The following is a 19,356-nucleotide window of genomic DNA, read 5'->3' on the forward strand; positions in this document are numbered from 1 at the left end:
TATTCTGTATGCAACGTAACACTTGATGGTATCCATATATAGATATGTTAAGAGACAACATAATGAAGTAAGACTCACATGGTGCAGCAGACAGTAGCTTTTGAATATATTTATCAGACCAATATTCCAGCAACTGACTTGGAGACTGTTGGAAAATAAGAGCTTTATTGTAAAATTAGGCATTTTAGTTCTTGATTCTGTGTCTCCAGCTGTCTACAATGAAATATAAAGCGTTGTATATTACCTTCACACAATCAGCTTTTCTAAATAAAAGCATCACTACTGCTACTAAGGTTTCAGCTACGTAACTGCTGTGGTAATAGTCACAGTTCTGTTTTTCAGCCACGTACTCGCACAAAGAGGTGGCTTTTCTCTGAACTAACATTTTTTTGGTAAAGACGACAGGACACACTTCACTTAACATCAATTATTTCCCTTACAACAGGAAAAAAAGGCCAGGAGACTATCTTCAACAGACACACTGTACACAGACAGATGGTAACTCGCTACCCTACTTTGGCTGCAATCAATAACCCATACCCAAACTAACAGGTTAACGCTGTTAACAGTGGATACAGAGATAGCAGCTGCAGAGGGGCAACAGGCATAGGTGTGGTTGTCTCTTTAAAGGTCCATTGTAGAGGAATTAGGGGAATATATATTGGCAGAAATTATATAACATAATAAATATGCTTTCTTTAGTGTATAATCACCTGACAAAAAGAATAGCTGTGTTTTCGCTACCTCAAAATGAGCCATTCATATCTACATAGAGAGCTGGTCCACTGGGGAACTCTATGTTTTCATGTCAACTATCACAGTTTGCAGCCCCTCTGCAACACGAGGGTTGGGGAAAAAAAAAAAAAACACTAATTTTTTAGCATAAATTTGCTTTACTCAGTATTTTTACTGTTTAAATCACCATGTCTGTTTGTTTCGGAGAGGAGGAGACCTCTGCTGATAATCTGGCTCCCGGTAAAAACCTCCTGAACATCTGGATCTTAAGTTATCAGAGAAAAAAAGGTGTGCAGGTGCTAGGCTAGAAGCCCATTTCCTACATGCCAAACAGCATCAGAGAAACACTGATTTGAATGTCAAACTGCTTTATTCAGTGTTTATACCAGTTTTAATCACCTGGTCTGTTTGTTGTGGAGAGAAAGAGACTTTGAGTATAATCTGGCTCCAGGTAAAAATGTCCTGAACAAAGAACACTGAGGGAACTTTAACCGGGAGAGGTTTCAGCTGGTTGTGATCTGAAATCCTCACTTCTGGATGCCACTAAATCCCTGGGACCATTAACCTATACTCTTTGTAGGGGCACCTTCTTATAGTCAGACTGTAAAGAAACTATAGAAGTACTCTGCTGTGTGATGTGTTGTGACCTATGTGCTTTCAAATGTTCAATTCTGGTCAATCTAAACATTAACAGACTGTATATGCTTCCTTACAGTGCTGTCACTTTATGATCAAATAAACTAACTGACTTATGCTATGACCTGATGCTAGCATCTTTCACAGCTAAAACCCTCAGCAGCACAAAGGTCACAACCAGAGAGCAGATCCAAGCACCTTCATTCTAAATCTATTTTCTAAGAAGTCCAAAGTGAGCCAGAATAAACAAAACACAGAGACAGAAATCAAAGAAGAGGGAGAATGCATTAATGTAACGGACTGTGTAAAAATCATAAGCAGTTGGTACACTGATTATAACAAAGGCAACACTGCCTCTCCACTCATCACTACAGATTAGTTGAAACTAAATCAACACAGAGAGGATGTAGCAAAGGAAGTCAAGCTGAAGCAGGTGATAACCACATGGTTGCTTAGTGAGAACGCTGCTATCTAAAAGGGTCGACTTGACAGCCCCCCAGACCACAGGTTGAGTGCTGCCAACAGGATGCATAGTGTGCACAAGATCTTAATCTTTCATGTTCTGACATGTTTTGGAGGAAATGGTAAGATTACAAACAATGAATTATTCTTCTCGTTGAAAAAATGAGACACTAATTATTCAAATATTTCCTTATCCTTTTAGCACTTGGGAGTGAAATCATAAAAGGTACAAAGACCACGGACAAGTCGATGCTGTATATGGCCTCGATACAAAACCACAGTGGTCATGTATGTGGAGGATTCCTTGTCAGTGAAGACTTTGTAGTCACTGCTGCACATTGTGATAACCTGTGAGTGACCTTTGCTCTTCAAAACAACCTAATTTCTCCTAAATATGCAACTCCAATAATGCTGTCAACTTCTCAATCACTATTCATGCAGGAATCCTACAAGTGTTGTTCTCGGCACCCACAATCTCAAGAATGTTGATAATAAAACAATGAGATACAGTGTGAGGAAGTGCAAACACCCATCTTTTGTGAAAACCTCATCTGGGAATGACATCATGCTCCTCAAAGTAAGTAGATATCTATTCAACCCTTTAGTCCCAGGTGACGTAACACATCTTTACAGTCAAATTATCTGCATTTATTTTACGTTATCTGACAGTCCATAAGGTTCAATAAATAAAAAGATGTTATTTCCAGAGGGAGGGTAAATGTAAAAAACTAGTAAAAAACACAGAACTATCAGAACCATTCAGCAAACTACTGACTATAAAACACTGACAGCATTAACAATAATCATTCACCAGCTAGTGCAGGCAAAAAACACAAATGGATGATTTTTTTTGTACCGATTTTTTTTCTGAGTTTGATACATATTGAGTGTGCACTGGTACGTGCTGCCTCCAAGAAGTAGCTACAGGTTTGCACTTTAAGTCCAGCCGACAATAACAAAGTCCTCCACCATCTCACTTAGCTTTTATATTTTATCAAACTAAGGACCAATGATCAATGGAACGGTGTTAAAAACTCAGTTGAGTACTGCGTGACAACATTTAGCTTAAGTTTAAGCAGTACAAGTGGTGACTGACTCACACGTCTCCCTTTCTGGGTCTTCCACTGCGTCTTAGCAACTCATGCACTGCATGCACTGGCTGCTAAGCTGGTTCAGTGCCAGATTTCCTTCTGTGCAGCCCACAGCATGTGTGCAGTACTGTTTCTAATGCCCACTATTAAAAATATAAAACCCCCAATGACTAAAAAACCATAAGAGAGTAATAACTATAATGGCGGTCTATAGAAAAAATGCTTTTTGGATCGCAGGGGATTTTTTTGGTTGCTGTACCATTAAGTAGCCAATGGGACTCATTAGCAGTAATGCCACATGGCAGCGCAGTCTTCAGTTCTTTTAAAACAACCATGGCATATACTCACTGCCGTCAGCACTTCCTGTGCATGCCTCACTGCAGCCTGTGTGCTGAAGAATGCCAAATAACTGCATGGGTGTTTTTACGCTCGTCAGATTCTTTCATGTACTGTGTATGTATGTAGCTTGTAAATAATATGTCTGGCTAGCTGTGGATTTTTCAACCCAGTCACCAGAATAAATGTTGGCATTGGTATGTGTCTGCAAACCACGGACATTTTGAGTTGGTATGTTTTGTATGTAGTGAATATGTTGAAACATTATGTTGCAATTTTCAATTTTATGTTGACATCGCTGTGTGTTAACAAGTGGTGAGGGTTAAGGCAAAATCCCACTTTGTTAGGGTTAGGACAACATCATGTTTTGGCTTAAAAAAAAAAAAAACGGGTGGGTGGCCACAACCACAGCTGGAAATGTCTGCTTTTATCAGCATGTGGCAGCCTGTCTGGCCTATGGTCTCACGCCATTCACCATCCCCTCCTCCTCCTGCTAAGAAACTCACTTAGATACATAATCACAATTATAACTATAATCACTTTTGAAACATTTATATGATACATGTGAAATGTACAAATGTAACATATCCATGGCTTGAAGAAACATACAATGCCAACAAAGTCTTAGTGCCTGTCAGTGTTTATATTGTTTAGCATATCGATTTTAATACATTTTATCATCTCCAGTTCATTTTTTATTTCTGCTACTGTCACAACTCAACAAGCACTGTAGGTGATGCACACTTTGCATCAACACAGTTATCACAGTAAGGTAAAAGACTTCCTGATTTCATAACTTATCAACTTAAAGTTGCCTACAGCTCAGTATTTTGAGATAACGAAGGATAAACTCCTTTACTTGCACTTGATACCCACATTTCCTGTTTGTGTATTCTGCTTCAGGCCTGAGAGGTGCGCAACACCAAATACTAGAAAATGTAAAATACTGAAGGGTTTGACATATTTAGATGTCCTGACATAACTAAAACTTCACCAGCTCCATCTTCCAGCAATTATTTGTTAACTGGAAGTCTCCTGAAGAAAAAGGCAACGTTATCAAATGAGGTGTTGCCACTTTTTAACTCTTTCTTATGTTGTGTCTCCAGCTGTCAAGAAAAGCTCGCCCAAGCAAAAAAGTACCACTTAAGCCAATTAAACTTCCAAGTCATAAACAACACCTTAAAGAAAAGAAACTGTGCCTTGTAGCTGGATGGGGTTACACAAGAACTAATGGTACAGTCGTTGATGAGCTGCAAGTGGTGGATGTGCCCATCATTGACCTGAAAAAGTGTCAGAGGATGTGGCATAATGCCCTTCCTGCCAATGTTATCTGTGCAGGTGGATATGACACAAACAAAGGATTCTGTCAGGTATGTTTCTGTTTATAATAAAACATACCAACTGGTTTGTAAGTTCAAAATGGTATACACATATTTGAATAAACAAATAAAGCTTCTCCTCCTCACAGGGTGATTCTGGTGGCCCTTTGGTGTGCAACGGAAAGACAGCAGTTGGTGTTGTTTCCTTTAACAGCAACTATAACTGTAACTACCCAGATGTGCCCAACGTCTATACAGACCTATCTAAATTTCTTCCCTGGATGAAAAAGATTCTCAAGAAAGAGAACTGTTAAAATTGTTTTGAATTGTGGATGTCTAAAATGTGTCTTTGTCAGCAAAATGAAAAATGTGTCTGTTTCCTTCCAACAAAACATTCACAAAAGTAGTGCTTATATCTTCTGACAATGTAGTTTCCTGTTGCCCTCCCATCACTGCTCTGGGTGCAGAGGCCTGCACATAAAAGGCTGTACAGAGTGCAACGCAAATTGAAACAGTGTTTATGATTTGCATAAAGCCAAGATGGAACTTCAATTCTGGGTATCAACAGCCTTTTTAATGATGCTCATTTAGACTGCTTTCAGTTGAATAATGATAATAAAAACATTACTGAGCTCTAGTTTCATAATTGTGACTGTGGAAACATCAATGCTCAGATCTGTAACTGGAAACTGGTTTCTCTTTTTTTCAACATGGTCTAACAGCTCAAAGAAATGTGTGCATTGTGGCTTGTGTCAGGTAGATCCACACAAAAAGAACATCAGTTTGTATTTCACTTGATATATTTATATAGCTGAAGTTAATTAGATGTGGCAGTATGGTACTATGAACAAAAGGTGAGAGGAGAACCAACAGGGTCCACAGTGAATAAAGGTCAAAAGCTGTAAGACACTAAACCTGGTATTTGTATTGTGATGACATGCTCACTGTTTTGGCTAATGTGAGGGACTTGACTTAAATGCAGTACAAAAAGCAGAGAGGTGTTGTTCGAAAGATTCATCAAGCAACTCAGTTTGTGACTTTACATTAGATTTGCACTGATGGAGAAGCAGCACCCTCTGATGGTCAAAAAGCAGAGCAATTTTAAAGTCTTGATGCAAGCTTTGGCACTCTATGCTGGATCTAATTAAGCACTGACAGTGCAAACAGCTGAGATAATATATTCTGTATATAACGTTACACAAATATAGATATGGAAAGAGACTACACAATGTAGTAAGACTTGCATCCTGTCATCCCTCTCCCCCATCAAATCTACACTCAACTGTACCGAAGTTCACCAAGGTAAGAAGTGGTACAAGTGTTTACTGTGATATTAAGTAAGTTGTTTTTGTGTGGCATATGTACATGTCATTTTGGACTATATACTGTAATTCGGAAAAACAGCGTATTGTGCCAATGTATAAAATTGGTATGATAAACAGGTATCCACTGTACAGTGGATGGCAAAGTTGAGCAAGGAAATAACAGCACAGGACACGGTTACCATAGGTTGGTACTTAACTGTTAATACAATAGAGTAAATCACCATCAAGGATAATGTGGAAAAATTTTGCATTCCATTACATTTAATTAATAAGAGATACTCTTGAATATAATATAATGTTAATGTTAATGTTGTGGGATGTTTTGTAGGGCTTTTGTACTTGGATGTAATTGATTTGATTTGTGTCGCTTTAATAAGGCCATGTGTCCACCAAAGCGTTTCTTTTCCCAGCAGAAAAACGACAGCTGTTTTTGTTCAGCACTTGTATTTGTCCACTGTGAGGATTAGTCTTTGCTGTTTGTCCTGGCCCTTCTCCACTGTGATTGGACGGCTGGTGACAGTGACAAACGCAGCATTTTACCCAAAGTTAAACATCTTTCAACTCTCATTTTTAATTGGAAAAACAGGTAAATAATCACACAAGACATACGTTGTCGGACTTATCACTATTAGTTTACTTTACTAATCCTCCAAAAATACACTGCAGTTCAAGGCTGGATTATAAGGCTTCTGAGAGGCCTTGTTGTAGTGGCAGGATGGCTATCATTAGCTTCTGAGCTAAAACTAGTAAGTCTCTCTCAAACATGCAGTGTTACAGAGATATTTAACATTAGTAACATTATGTTGTTTATGACATTGTCAGCCCCAAAGTTAACTTCTGTAGTGTCCATTATGGCAGATTTTTCTCATCAGTCCTTTTCAACAGCAGACTGACTCACACAATGTACAGTTTTTTGTCGGATAATATGACGATGGAGATCACATTTTTATTTCACTCAAGACATTCCACTTGCCTGAACAGAGTTAACTTGTCCTGGGTGAGTGTTAATGTCGAGCCCTTTGACAGGGAAAAACACTTTGGTGGACATACAAGGAACCAGGTAGAGTGTATTGAATGCACTAAGGTGCTTTAGTTAATCTAGAGATAACATGCAGATTGTTTTACCCCCTCATCCAGTCGAATGGTGGAAGAGTAGGTAAAATTTCAATTCACCAAGATTTTCTTTAGTTAATTACAGCCCTACTCATCAGCTCACTGTCTAGCACCCATAGGTGTAGCAGCCTGCTGTGGAGCATAATCTGTTGTCGCTGCATCCTGTGGTACACTCTCAGGTGTAGCAGCCTGTTTTGAAGTATCTGAAGGTGTAGCCGACTGACTTAACAATTGGGGGAAATAGACAAACACTATATTTACTGTAGTCTATTTAAAGTTTGTGTTGCTGCCAGTAGGCCCCACTTTAGTCTATACATCATTATTTGTACATTATAAGTGCTTAAAGTAATATTTACAATTATTAAATTGGTTCAGTGCAATCTGAAGTGGCAACATGTTACAGTAAGGTAGCCCCAAACCAAATCATCCTTGGGGTCCCCTGAAGTCGAGGGCCGGCCCTGCTCCTTGCTATATAACGCTGATGTCTCCCCAGTTTCTGTTATAATATAATATAATTATGTGTAACAGGCCTTTTTCATGGCAGACATTTTGACCTTTCATAGGAGGGAACAAATTACAATGGCTCAGTTCCATCAACTATCCCAGAAAGCCTTTACAGTGAGCAAGCATGCACAGTACCAGGACTATGGAGCTACATTTGTTTCTTTATTATTCAATCAAACAAAGCAGGTTTTGCAATCAAAAAAAATTTTTGAGAGCAAAAGTATCAATATCGCAAGTAAAAAATGACTGATTAAAAATGCAAATCCTAAAGTTTTGTTTGCGAGTCATTTTTTTTCATTTGCAAGTCAAAAAGTTTTGCGAGTAAAAAGTTGGACCTGGTGGGCGGGGCCTAAACTGAAAGCTGTAAGACACGTCTCTATTGGCCAGTCTTGGTCGGAATGACAGCTTGCAAAGCAACATGGGAGTTTTGTAGTTCACAGGGAATTCAGTGCGAGAGCTGTGGCGAAAATCAATGAGCAGGTATGTTTATACATAACTGATAAAAGCAAGAATGTTTTATTTGAACTGGTGCATGTAGATTGCTTTTGTTTAGCCAGGGCAGTACTATTTGACGGTGTAACGGTCAGTACCGTCGATGCCCTGGGGTGTGGCAGTAATGCCGACTGTAGAGCGTTTCCAGTGGGAGAGAGGGAATCGTGGGTGTAGCCCACTCTGGAGCCACGTCAAACCCACCAATAGAAACTCTTCTCTCATCCATCAGCATAGGCCCCGCCCATTAAGTGCAGTTGAACTTGCAAGCAAAATTTTAACTCACAAGCAAAGAGGACTGATTTATAAGCAAAATGATCACACGGTTTTACTTACAAACTTGATTTTTGATTGCAGTTCAAAAAATATGCTCTCAAAACAGTTTTATATGATTGCAACAAAAAGACACAAAAATACCTCCATACAGGACAATCAAACAAGCTCACCTAAATGGAATGCAGTCATTTTAATGTCACCACTTACGTTTTTCCTATTATGACATGCAAACTCATTACATAATATACTTTCTTAAAAGAAGTTGCACCAGACATTTTCCCTTTTGCATTAACCATATTGCATGAGATGTTAGTTGGTTTGTAACTTCCTTTCTCAAGAGCATGACACTCAGTCATCACTCTCACTATCAGCAGGGTAACAAATAATCAGAGTTGCTTCTCACTTTCTGCCTCGGGTGGAGACTCACAACCACATGCAGAAGGATCAGCAGACTCCACAGATGTTTGAGGCAGGTCCATGGTGACCTCAGAATTGTTTTCCTTCACTAGGACTAGATTTAGAGCTCCTGAAGATACTGCATTTGTTTGTGGTTGTGTCATTTTCTATATGATACGTACTAGCCTTCAGTAGTTTAGGGGTCTCTGGCGTGAAATCTAATCCTCAACCTGGGAAAATGTGAGGTTGATGTTTCAAGTGCACAAAGTAGCACTGGTCTCCTATTGCTCTCCTATTACTGCATGAGGAGCACAGACTCAGACCTCTGCCTGCACCTAAAAGGTTGTACAGAGCGCAACACAAATCAAACAAGTGCTAAAGATACATTTTATGGCAATTAAAAACACGTTCTGCTGTTTGTGAAACAGTGATAAAATTAATGGCCTCTAGTTTCACAGCTGCGACAGACTGTGGAAACATCAGTGTTCAAATATGCAGCTGGAAACTGTGGTTCCTGTGGTTCTTCAAGATTGTGACACGATTCAAAGAAATGTTTGTGTTGTGGGTCATCAGGTCGAAACACACCAAAAAACATTAGTGACATGTGTTTTCCGCTTCATCTGTTTCGTCAGCTAAAGTTCATTTGATGTGGCCCGAAATGCGAAAGGAGAACCAACATGGTTTGAAATGATCATAATAGAGGGAATGAAAGTGTCAAAGATGCAACATGAACATAGCTGATCAGGAAAATGGATTAATGCAAACTAAGTCTGTGTTAATGCCCATGGCAACAAATAATTCAATTTATAAGTTATTGCTGATCGACTTGCTTCTCTCTGCTTCCTCCATGTTTTGAAACATTTCTCATGTGTTCCTGATATGTGGCAGTTATTAGTCCGATTCATGCATTTCCTTGCGTGTTGCCTTCTTTTCACATATTACTTACTTTGTCTCACACTTAGTAAGCCACGTCATTTTCACACATTGTCCACTGTGGTCTGGCGAAGCACCAACTGATGAGTCAAGATGCTTCTTTATACCTCTGGCTGTCAGTCAATGATCACATGATTTCAGATTATTTACATTCAGACTCTGAGAATATCGACACTCAAGCCTGAAGGTGGTTACTGCGGATTGTGTTACCCATTTAGTTTTTGGTGCAACATCGCAGTGACAAAAGCCAACTGCAGCCCAAAGGTCACAGTTCAAAGGTACATCCACAACAAAGATTTTTGTTTTTTTATGTCAGTTTATCTAACTAAATGTAAGAGAGAGGAAGGTCCAAGAATTCAAATAAATAATAAAATATAACAAAATACAGAGGCTGACAAAGACTTAAAGTACCATAGATACAAAGAGAAAACTGAAAATACTGAATCACATCAGCTATAGAGGGGAATAAATAGGTAAACGTAACACACTGTGTTAAACTCATCCCATAATGTGTACGTGCCTCAGGCTGCTAGAGCAGAACCACACGCTTTACATTTACTGGAACAATGACAATACTACATGATGCCTCATTTCTTTACTGACCACACACACTCATCACCATGAGACAATTAAAGTTTGCACCGACCCACAGAGGATGCGGCTTGAGCAGTCTTGGTGAAGCAGATGAAAACCACGGGGTCTCTTACAGAGCAAACTGCTGTATAAAAGCGTTGACTCGCACAACAAAGACAACAGGTTCAGTCTGCTGCCGACATCATGCATGCTCTACACGGGTTTCTGCTTTTTCATCTTCTGACATGTCTTGGACTTCATGGTAAGATTCCAACATCTGGTTATTAGTCTCTGATCTACAAATGCTACATTAACTCATCACCTTTTCCTCTTATCATGTCAGCACTTGGGAGTGAAATCATAAATGGTAAAAAGGTCCCTGAGAACTTAATGCTGTATATGGCCTCGGTGCAGAACAACGAGGGACAACATGTGTGTGGAGGATTCCTAATCAATGAAGACTTTGTGCTCACTGCTGCACACTGTGATGACGGGTTAGTTACCTTTCCTCTTTGAGCAATCTTTGATTCATCTGATCAGAAATGAAAAGAACTCAATCCTCACCACTAGATCCCTTAAAATCCTTTTAAATCTTACACACTGAACCTTTCAGAAACCATACTAACAACTTTTTTAAATGATCATTGACTCAGGAAACCCACAAGTGTCGTCCTTGGCATCCACAATCTCAAGAAGGTTGATAATGACACAATGAGATACAGTGTGAAGACATGCAAGCATCCATCTTATGAGAGTGTCTCAAAGGGGGATGACATCATGCTCCTCAAAGTAAGTGGATATTTAAACAGCCTACCAAAGTCAGTGAAGCATTTTTACAATAAAATCTCTTACTTTCATGTCCTGTTTAATACAGTTCAAATCCCCCCATAACTCTAAAAACAAAATACTGTCAGTATTTCAATATTCAGTGCACCTCCATCTTCAAGCAATTCCTTTTGAACTTGAGGTCTGATGGAGAATATCAGTGTTTGCTCATTTTAAATTTCCACTTTGTGTGTCTTCAGTTGTATGCTTTAAATCCACCCTTACTCATTTTAAATTTTCACCTTGTGTCTCCAGTTGTCAAAGAAAGCTCGACTGAACAAGAGAGTACAACTGATTAAACTTCCGAAGAATGAGATTAAAATAAAGGATAAAGCAAAGTGCCGTGTGGCTGGATGGGGTTACACAAAGACTGGTGGTAGAGCGGTTGACGTGCTGCAAGTGGCAGATGTGTCTATCATAAACCCGGAGGTCTGTAAGAAAGAATGGCTTAAAGTTCCATCTAAAGTTCAAGTTCAACTTCCTGCCAATGTTATCTGTGCAGGTGGATATGGCACAAAGAAAGGATTCTGCCGGGTATGATTTCTGTCCTTTCTTTAAAATAAAAAAAGTCAGTTTGTTTCTAGTCGAAAGATTTCTAGTCTCAGAAATTGAATTAAAAAAAATTAAATTTCTTTGTTTTCACAGGGAGATTCTGGTGGTCCTCTGGTGTGCGGCGGGGAGGCAGTTGGTGTCGTGTCTTTCAACATGAACGGCAACTGTGACTACCCAAATGTACCCAATGTCTACACGAATATATCAAAATACCTTCCCTGGATCAAAAAGATTCTCAAGCAAAGAAACTGTTAAATGTAACAATTCAGCATACTTTTACTGTGTTATACTGGCTCCCTGGCTCCACTTCCACATCAGGTCAACTGATGCTGTTACTGCCTTTAAATCTTTTTTTTGTGTTGTACAATAATTATTGTTCTCTACCTACTGTTACTGTTATTAAATCCATTATGGCTTGTAAATTTCCAAACTTCAAAACTGTGCTTTTTGCTTTAAAAGTGCTTTATAAATAAAACTATAATTTTATCATTACTATCGTGGGGGTATTGCTGTCTTTAAGATGCTCTGTCAGTGTTAAGCTCTTTGTCTGAGAGGAAAATAAAAGTTTAATGTGAAATGTCAAATACTGTACTTCCTATGGTTACACAAAAAATATATATTTATTTAAATATAAAAATATATTCATTCATTGCATGTACAGCCATACTTTCAAACATTTTGGTGACATCTCAGCATCCTGAATTGCCAACTCCTTCGTTACAGTAACTCTGCACTCCACTTCACCACATTACATGTTGTATGGGTTGTAGCTGCTGTGCTAGTGGGCCAAACAAGTGTCACATTAAACTGAAAAACACCTGTGGTGACTGACGATGATCAAAACATTCAGATAGTCTTTTTCTTCTCGATATGGGTACAGAAAGGATTGAACGCAAGTGTCATTGACTGAAGAGGTTGAAATACTACTTAGTACTGGATTACTTCAATCGATACCTCTATGGTATTGAGTATGAATGTGCAAAAGAGTGTCAGAAATCTGCCAGACAGACAAAATGAAGCTTGGCTGAATTTCAATCAGAACTGATCCATTCAGCCACAAACTGACTGAATGATCAATTCTCCACTCCGCAACTCAAACTCACCAAACTGCTACTGAGCACATGGATCCAGACAGACCCCTAAAAATCTATGAATACAGAGAGGGACCGCACAGTGATCATAAAGCGACAAAGTTTGCTGACCTGTTCATCTTTTTGGGAAACTCAGTTTACAGTACCACATCATTGACACACACGCTGGAGCTCATTTTAGGGCTGAACAACGTGAGGAAAATACACAATGTTGAATATTGCACTCAAAATATTAGTTGTGATAACTAAACAGATAATAAATTTTTCTCAGTTCTGTCGTCCTGCTGCTTTCAGTATTCTGCTAAAATACAAGACATAGCTTGCTGAAACAAAATAAATGAAAGGAAATTATTTCCCACATTTTTTATTGATTAAATTGAACAATAAACTGAATATAAAAAGGCACCAATAAAAATAAATGATATACTTTAATGTCCAGTTTCTACTGCTACTGTCTTTCGAAATCCATAACAAAGATTTGTGTGTGGAGGATTCCTAATCAATGAAGACTTTGTGCTCACTGCTGCACACTGTGATGACGAGTGAGTTTCCTCTTTCAGCAATCTTTGATTCATATAATTAGACATCAATTTAAAAATACTTCAAGATATATTAACAAACATGTTAAACACAAGTTAAAATTTATTAGTATGGGGGTGACCTCTAGCTCGCTGGGTTGAGTTTGTGTACTATGTCCTTTGCAGCGGCTTTGCTTCAATTCCAACCTGCAGCCCTTTGCTGTATGCCATACCCCCTCTCCCACTTTTCCTGTCTTTATTCAGTTCTATTGTCCCCCCCCCCCCCCCCCCCCCCAAACCACCAAAAAAATGTATTAATATTCTTCTTGCTACGATTTGAGAAAATTCACTGACAACCTCTCCATGATCTCTCAATCAGCAGCATTACACGTGTTGTTCTTAGCACCCACAATCTCAAGAACATTAACTACGGAAACATATGATACATTAAAGAGAGATACAAACACCCATATTATGAGACAGTAGGAAAAGGAAAGGACATCATGCTCCTCAAAGTAAGTACATATTCTCAGGTGACATCATATATTTTTTGGTCAAATGATTTATTTTTATTATCAGCTCCAACACTTGTTAAACTGAATTCCGGTGAATTTAAAAAAGTTATGAAATCAGACATTGCTACTTTTGAAGTTTTACTTTCTGATGTCTCCAGCTGGCTAAGAAGGCTCGACTGGACAACCGAGTTCAAACCATTCCACTTCCCAGACCTGAAACAAAGAAACAAACAAACAAAGAAAACCAAAGGTGCCGTGTAGCTGGATGGGGTTCCATAAAAACTAATGGTAGCATTGTTGATGATCTGAGAGTGGTGGATGTGTCTATCATCAACCTGCAAGTCTGTCAGGGGATATGGTCTGGTCTTCCTCTTCCTGACAGTGTTATCTGTGCAGGTGGATATGGGACCAACAAAGGATTCTGTCAGGTATGTTTTCTGTCTGTTTGTAGAAAATGTCAGCTTCTGTGGAAACATGCTGCAATCATCTTCAGTCAAATAATGAATGAAGAATTTCTTCCTCCTCACAGGGGGATTCTGGTGGTCCTCTGGTGTGTGACGGGAAGGCTGTTGGAGTCGTGTCTTTCAACAACAACAAAAACTGTAACTACCCAAATGTGCCCAACATCTACACGGAGACCTCAAAATATCTTGACTGGATCAAAAGCATCATCAAACCCTATGAGTAAAATCATGCACGAAATTTTGCTTCAGCAAACATTCATTGAAATATGCAGGTTTGTGGTGACTCAGATTGCTCTGTCAGTGTGACTAAAATTCAAAATAAAGCTTCATTTTTAAAAAAAAAAAACATGTTTAATTTCCTTCTGTAACAACCTCATCAGAACACATAAAATATGTAATTTTGAATTTGTGAATCTGTGCTGACATGATAGCAAATGACATGGACCTCATACTGTCTCGTCCATGAAGTTATTATAATCAGGAGAGAGTTAGGTGTAATGACTGTAATGACTGGTGAGTTACCTTTCCTCTTTCAGCAATCTTTGATCCATCTGATCAGAAATTAAGAAAAAGAACGGAAAATTTTGTGCATTTTTCTTTGTTTTGTCGCCACAACTTAAAGGTCCAGTGTGTAGGATTTAGAGGTATTTATTGGCAGAAATGAAATATATTATACAACGGTTAGTTCAGACCGAGTAATTTGATTGGACGAGAGGCATTCCGTGAGTGCTGATATAGGGCCAGATCTACTAAAGGTTTGCGTGTATAAAAAATGTGCAAACTCATTGCACACACAAGAAAATGTACAAACTGATCTACTAACAGTACGCACTAAGGGTTGCGTCTTTCAAAGGTGCAAAATAGAGCGTCTGCATCCAGTTAGTACGTTTGCTGCAATGAATATGCAATATGGAGCATTTACACGCAATTGTGCGTGTGCTGGGAGGAGAAAATGTAAATATATTCATTTAGCACACGCAAAGTGATTTATCAAACCTGAAAGCAATTTTGCTCATAGAAACTGCATCTACATTTAACACGTGTCAAAGGGAGGTGCAAACGGTTTGTATGCGTAATTGCGCACACATGGCTGCGGTTATTGTTGCAAGAAGGAGGCATCAAAACGATGAAAGAAGACATAGAGAATGCATTTTTCACCCTTGTGTGAAGCAAGCAACACGGGCTGGAGCAGAATGCCATGCCGGAGGCACACACACACACACACACTAAACACGCGATTGAATGAATGAATGAACATTGGAAGTGGTTCAGCCGCAGTCCTGCCGGCTGGTGGGGTCACTGTTGGGATTACATTCGTTTTTTATTATTAACAAAATGGTTTTTTATTGACCGTATGAATGAGTTTTGCAATATGTATAGCAGCCTATTGTATGTATCAAAATGTAACTTTAAGGCTTCAGAAAACATACAAGACACATTTTTAGGAAAAGTCATAGGAAGAGAAGCTTGTGGGTTTTATCTAAACAGAGTTATTTGCATTATAAAAACCCAAACAGACCGTCGTGGCGGTTCTAGTGTTAAACATAATGCTGTAGATTAGAATACGAGTGCTAGTGTGACCCAATAAACTGCAGAGCATTGCAAAGTTAAGCAAATCAACATTTACTGAAAAAAAGATGATTGAAGTCACTTTCTAGATTTCAAATATTATTATCAAACGAAATTTACAGTCTCATTAACGTCTCATTATGTTAAGCCACGCAAAATCATATTAAAGACACATTCTTTCAGTCACAACATTACAACATTTATCGTGGCAAAAAACAGTTCTTTATCGTATAGCCTATTTTACACAAAATGAATATTCACAGCCAATATAAGAAAACTTAAACGTGACATTTGAGTGTATTATTTGTGTTTCCTTTTACACAGGTGGAACTCGCCCGCCATGCGCACCTCTCCTCCCTCTCCGGTCCCTGGCTGTTGGTCACAGATTTCTTCCCATATAGCGTTCCTTTGTGAGACAGTCAGGTTTCTTTGCTGTAGCTCATTTAAGTGTTTATTGGCCTCATCTACCAACACCTCTAATTCCATAGGGTTGAATTTCACTTTGCGCTTTCTCTCCTAACTCGCCATGCTGCAAACCATAAAACACGCAAAACCCTCATTTAAATAGGGTGTCTCCAACACGTTTGCACCTCTTATCATTTACGCAATCACTCTTAGTAAATCACCCGCAGCCCCACACGCAAAATTCGAGATTGCACAGGCAAATTAGTACAGGCAAAATGGGATCTTAGTAGATCCGGCCCATAGAGTATAACATTACTGGGACATTTAACAGTAAAATCACTCTGCTCACAGGTGTTATAAATATAAATACAACCATTAATTAACCAACTGTCACACACGCTACATTGACGCAAACTGACACTATAGCGTTACACCAAGAAGATGGATATTTTCTCCAAAATTACATTTGAATTAAATTATGAGTGGTTGTCAGGAGAGGACGAGGAAAAGGAAAGCCAGGACTCTACTGTGCAGACCTCCAGGTGTGTTTGTGTAACATCAGCTGACCTCGACAAACTGGAGAGGAGCAAAAATGAAGCGAACACAGTCAGGAATTATCAATGATCATCTGATGAGGTACTGATGAGTATGAGGAAGAGTGGAAGCTGAATCCGGCCGTGCCAACATCCAGGTTTGCCAACGTTTCATCAGCTGAACTGGACGAAGTTACACAGCTGCAGATCAATGTAAATACAAAGTAGCGAGTTCCTGGCATGTGCTGCGTTGCCTGGCAACAGACTGGGGGAACTGTTTTTTTTGCGGAGCTACATAACATAATTAAATAATTTATTTTTTCACCTTTTGTTAACATTTCCTTACTCAGCATTGCTGTTTAAGCTGTTGTTGAACTTTCGTATATCGTCACGGCTATAACTGTCTTCGGCACTCAGCCTGCGGCCTTGTGCCTATGACGGAATCACAACCGTGATGATATACAGTACAACATCACTCCCTCTCATGTGATAGTGCTTAATTATAATAAGGATGTTTTCGTTTGTGTATAATAACCAGAAAATAAGAATTGCTGTGTTTTTGTTACCTTAAATTAAGACGTTTACATCTACAAAAGGAGCAGGTCCTTGTCCCATGTTTGTACAGTAGCCCAGAATGAACAAACCAAACACTGGCTCTAGATAGGGCCATTTCAGTTTTTGCATCAGTAACCATAGTTAACATCGCCCCGCGACAAGCAGAATCTGAAAAACACAGATTTTTTTTTCACATGAAGCTACTTTATTAAGTGTTTTACCAGTTTGAATCACCTTGTCCATTTGTTTTGGAGAGGAAGAACTCTACGAATAATTTGGCTCAAAGTAAAAACCTCCTAAACAATAAACACTGAAGGAATTCTAACCAGGAAAAGTTTTAGATGGTTGCAATCTGTAATCCTCATCACAAGGGGCTCTAGTTTCGCAGACCGGGCGAGGCGGGGGTGCAGCGCACCTGCGCTTCGCAAACTGGGTGTGGCCAGGTGGATTTGGCAAGGGTCAATCAAGGGTGATTCTGGTGGTCCTCTGGTGTGTGACAGGACGGCTATTGGTGTTGTGTCTTCCAACAAGTTTGCAAACTGTAACTACCCTGATGTACCCAACGTCTACACTAATATATCAAAATACCTTCCCTGGATCAAAAAGATTCTCAAGCAAGGGAATTGTTAAATGTAACAATTCTGCATACTTTTACTGTGCTGCACTGGCTGGCCGGCTCTGGAACAGCCTTCCACTCCCACATCAGGTCAACTGATGCTGTCACTGCCTTTAAATCTTAAATCATCTGTTTTACAATAATTATTGTTTTCAACCTCCTGTAACTGTTATTATATCCATTATGTCTTGTAAATTTCCAAACTTTGACACTGTGCTTTTTTCTTAAAGGGGACATATTATGCAAAACTCACTTTTTCGTTGCTTTAGTATGTATATTTGCATATCCGGAGTGCCTCCCTACCCCTTAAGAATGATTTTCGACCACTAAGTCAATGTTTTGTAAACTTGCTGAGTCAGGGAATGTGTCTCTAGAAGAGCCATTTAGATTTCACCCGCACTGTTACGTAACAGTCCGGGTGAAATCTGAGTGATATGAATACTCCCACCCTCACGCTGGGTATCTCCTCCCATATTACGCCGGCTACCTGAACGAGGATCCGCCACGACAGCCTGACCGCTACCATGTACAACCCGAAAGCCAAGCACTCCTGCTCTGTCGTCGGATGCACGGATCCTCATGTTTCCCTACATCGCCTCCCTGCCAAAGAGGATATCAGAGCGAAGTGGCTAAATTTTATTTTTCAGGGAAACGTCCCAGCTTCAGTGAGCAAAAGCGTTTTTGTCTGTGCCAATCACTTCACGCCGGACTGTTTCAGCAACGAGGGTCAGTATAAGGCTGGACTGGCAACGAGATTGCTCCTAAAAGATGGATCCATACCCACTGTCTGTGGCGACGCCACAGATGAAGGAACTGTAAGTATTAAAAAAACAGTGTAGTTTGTGTTACTTTGGCTGTTTAGCACATGAGCTAACGCTAACCGTTGATGTAAATATGAGGCTGAACTAACGTTACAACGTTGGGCTTACTGGCCATAGGATTCACGGTAATGTTAATGTTGCCAAACGTTAATTTGTCATATCAGCACTCTTAAAATGAATTAGGATATTGAGATTTGATGGCTTCTAACCAGCTGGTGAACCACTGCGCGGCCGTGAACATGCTAGCTGGCGCTAGCTAGCGCTAGCTGCTAGCTAGCTCACCGTCCGCGAACAATTTTTCAGTTGTTTGCTGCTGTTCCGACGTGATCATGCATGGGAGACCGTCTCCTCCACATGCTCACGGCCGAGCAGACTGTATGAAATGGTCTCAGTTGTTCACGGACGGTGAGCTATTGTTCCGCCGTGAACACGCAGAGAGGACGGCATGAAATGGTCTGTTATTCACGCCCAGTGAGCTACGTTAATTAATTAGCATGTTGTGCTAAAGGACAGTGTGTTAGATGCCCAGGAGCACCTTGGCAGTCGAACGACTTCCTTTGTGTTGGTATGCATGTAACTACGTGTGTAGTGTTAGCTGCTGGCATGAGAGACCCGATCTGAGAGTACCAAAACGTTATCTGCAGTAAAGCAATCACTACTTTGTTTTGGAGCCGGAGACAGGGGTTACCTGCCACATGTCTGCT

At 39.6% G+C, this 19,356-nt stretch overlaps 2 protein-coding genes across 2 annotated transcripts; both read left to right on the forward strand.

The window, feature by feature from the left end:
- Positions 1 to 1,807: 1,807 nt before the first annotated feature.
- LOC117254065 (transmembrane protease serine 9-like) lies at positions 1,808 to 12,057 on the forward strand. Its single transcript, XM_078169112.1, has 10 exons — positions 1,808 to 1,955; positions 2,036 to 2,183; positions 2,275 to 2,410; positions 4,367 to 4,630; positions 4,729 to 4,888; positions 10,355 to 10,450; positions 10,532 to 10,682; positions 10,842 to 10,977; positions 11,269 to 11,547; positions 11,659 to 12,057. Exons 1-10 carry the CDS (start codon positions 1,898 to 1,900, stop codon positions 11,818 to 11,820), a joined length of 1,590 nt encoding a protein of 529 aa, XP_078025238.1. The 5' UTR covers positions 1,808 to 1,897; the 3' UTR covers positions 11,821 to 12,057.
- Positions 12,058 to 12,435: 378 nt separating this feature from the next.
- Positions 12,436 to 14,414, forward strand: LOC117254064 (chymotrypsin-like elastase family member 2A). The gene is made up of 4 exons (XM_078169113.1): positions 12,436 to 12,439; positions 13,628 to 13,689; positions 13,848 to 14,117; positions 14,219 to 14,414. The coding sequence occupies exons 1-4, from the start codon at positions 12,436 to 12,438 to the stop codon at positions 14,375 to 14,377; spliced, it is 495 nt and encodes a 164-aa protein (XP_078025239.1). The 3' UTR covers positions 14,378 to 14,414.
- The last annotated feature ends 4,942 nt before the right edge of the window (positions 14,415 to 19,356 follow it).

The sequence above is a fragment of the Epinephelus lanceolatus genome, chromosome 6 (genome assembly GCF_041903045.1).
Source record: "Epinephelus lanceolatus isolate andai-2023 chromosome 6, ASM4190304v1, whole genome shotgun sequence".
Lineage (NCBI taxonomy): Eukaryota > Metazoa > Chordata > Actinopteri > Perciformes > Serranidae > Epinephelus > Epinephelus lanceolatus.

Bases quoted from the DNA above. Each gene is read 5' to 3' on its own strand.
- LOC117254065 (XM_078169112.1), top strand. From the start codon at position 1,898: ATGCATAGTGTGCACAAGATCTTAATCTTTCATGTTCTGACATGTTTT. The intron at 10,978-11,268 runs GTAAGTGGATAT...TTGTGTCTCCAG, and splicing joins ATGACATCATGCTCCTCAAA to TTGTCAAAGAAAGCTCGACT. The intron at 11,548-11,658 runs GTATGATTTCTG...TTGTTTTCACAG, and splicing joins CAAAGAAAGGATTCTGCCGG to GGAGATTCTGGTGGTCCTCT.
- LOC117254064 (XM_078169113.1), top strand. The intron at 13,690-13,847 runs GTAAGTACATAT...TGATGTCTCCAG, and splicing joins AGGACATCATGCTCCTCAAA to CTGGCTAAGAAGGCTCGACT. The intron at 14,118-14,218 runs GTATGTTTTCTG...TCCTCCTCACAG, and splicing joins CCAACAAAGGATTCTGTCAG to GGGGATTCTGGTGGTCCTCT.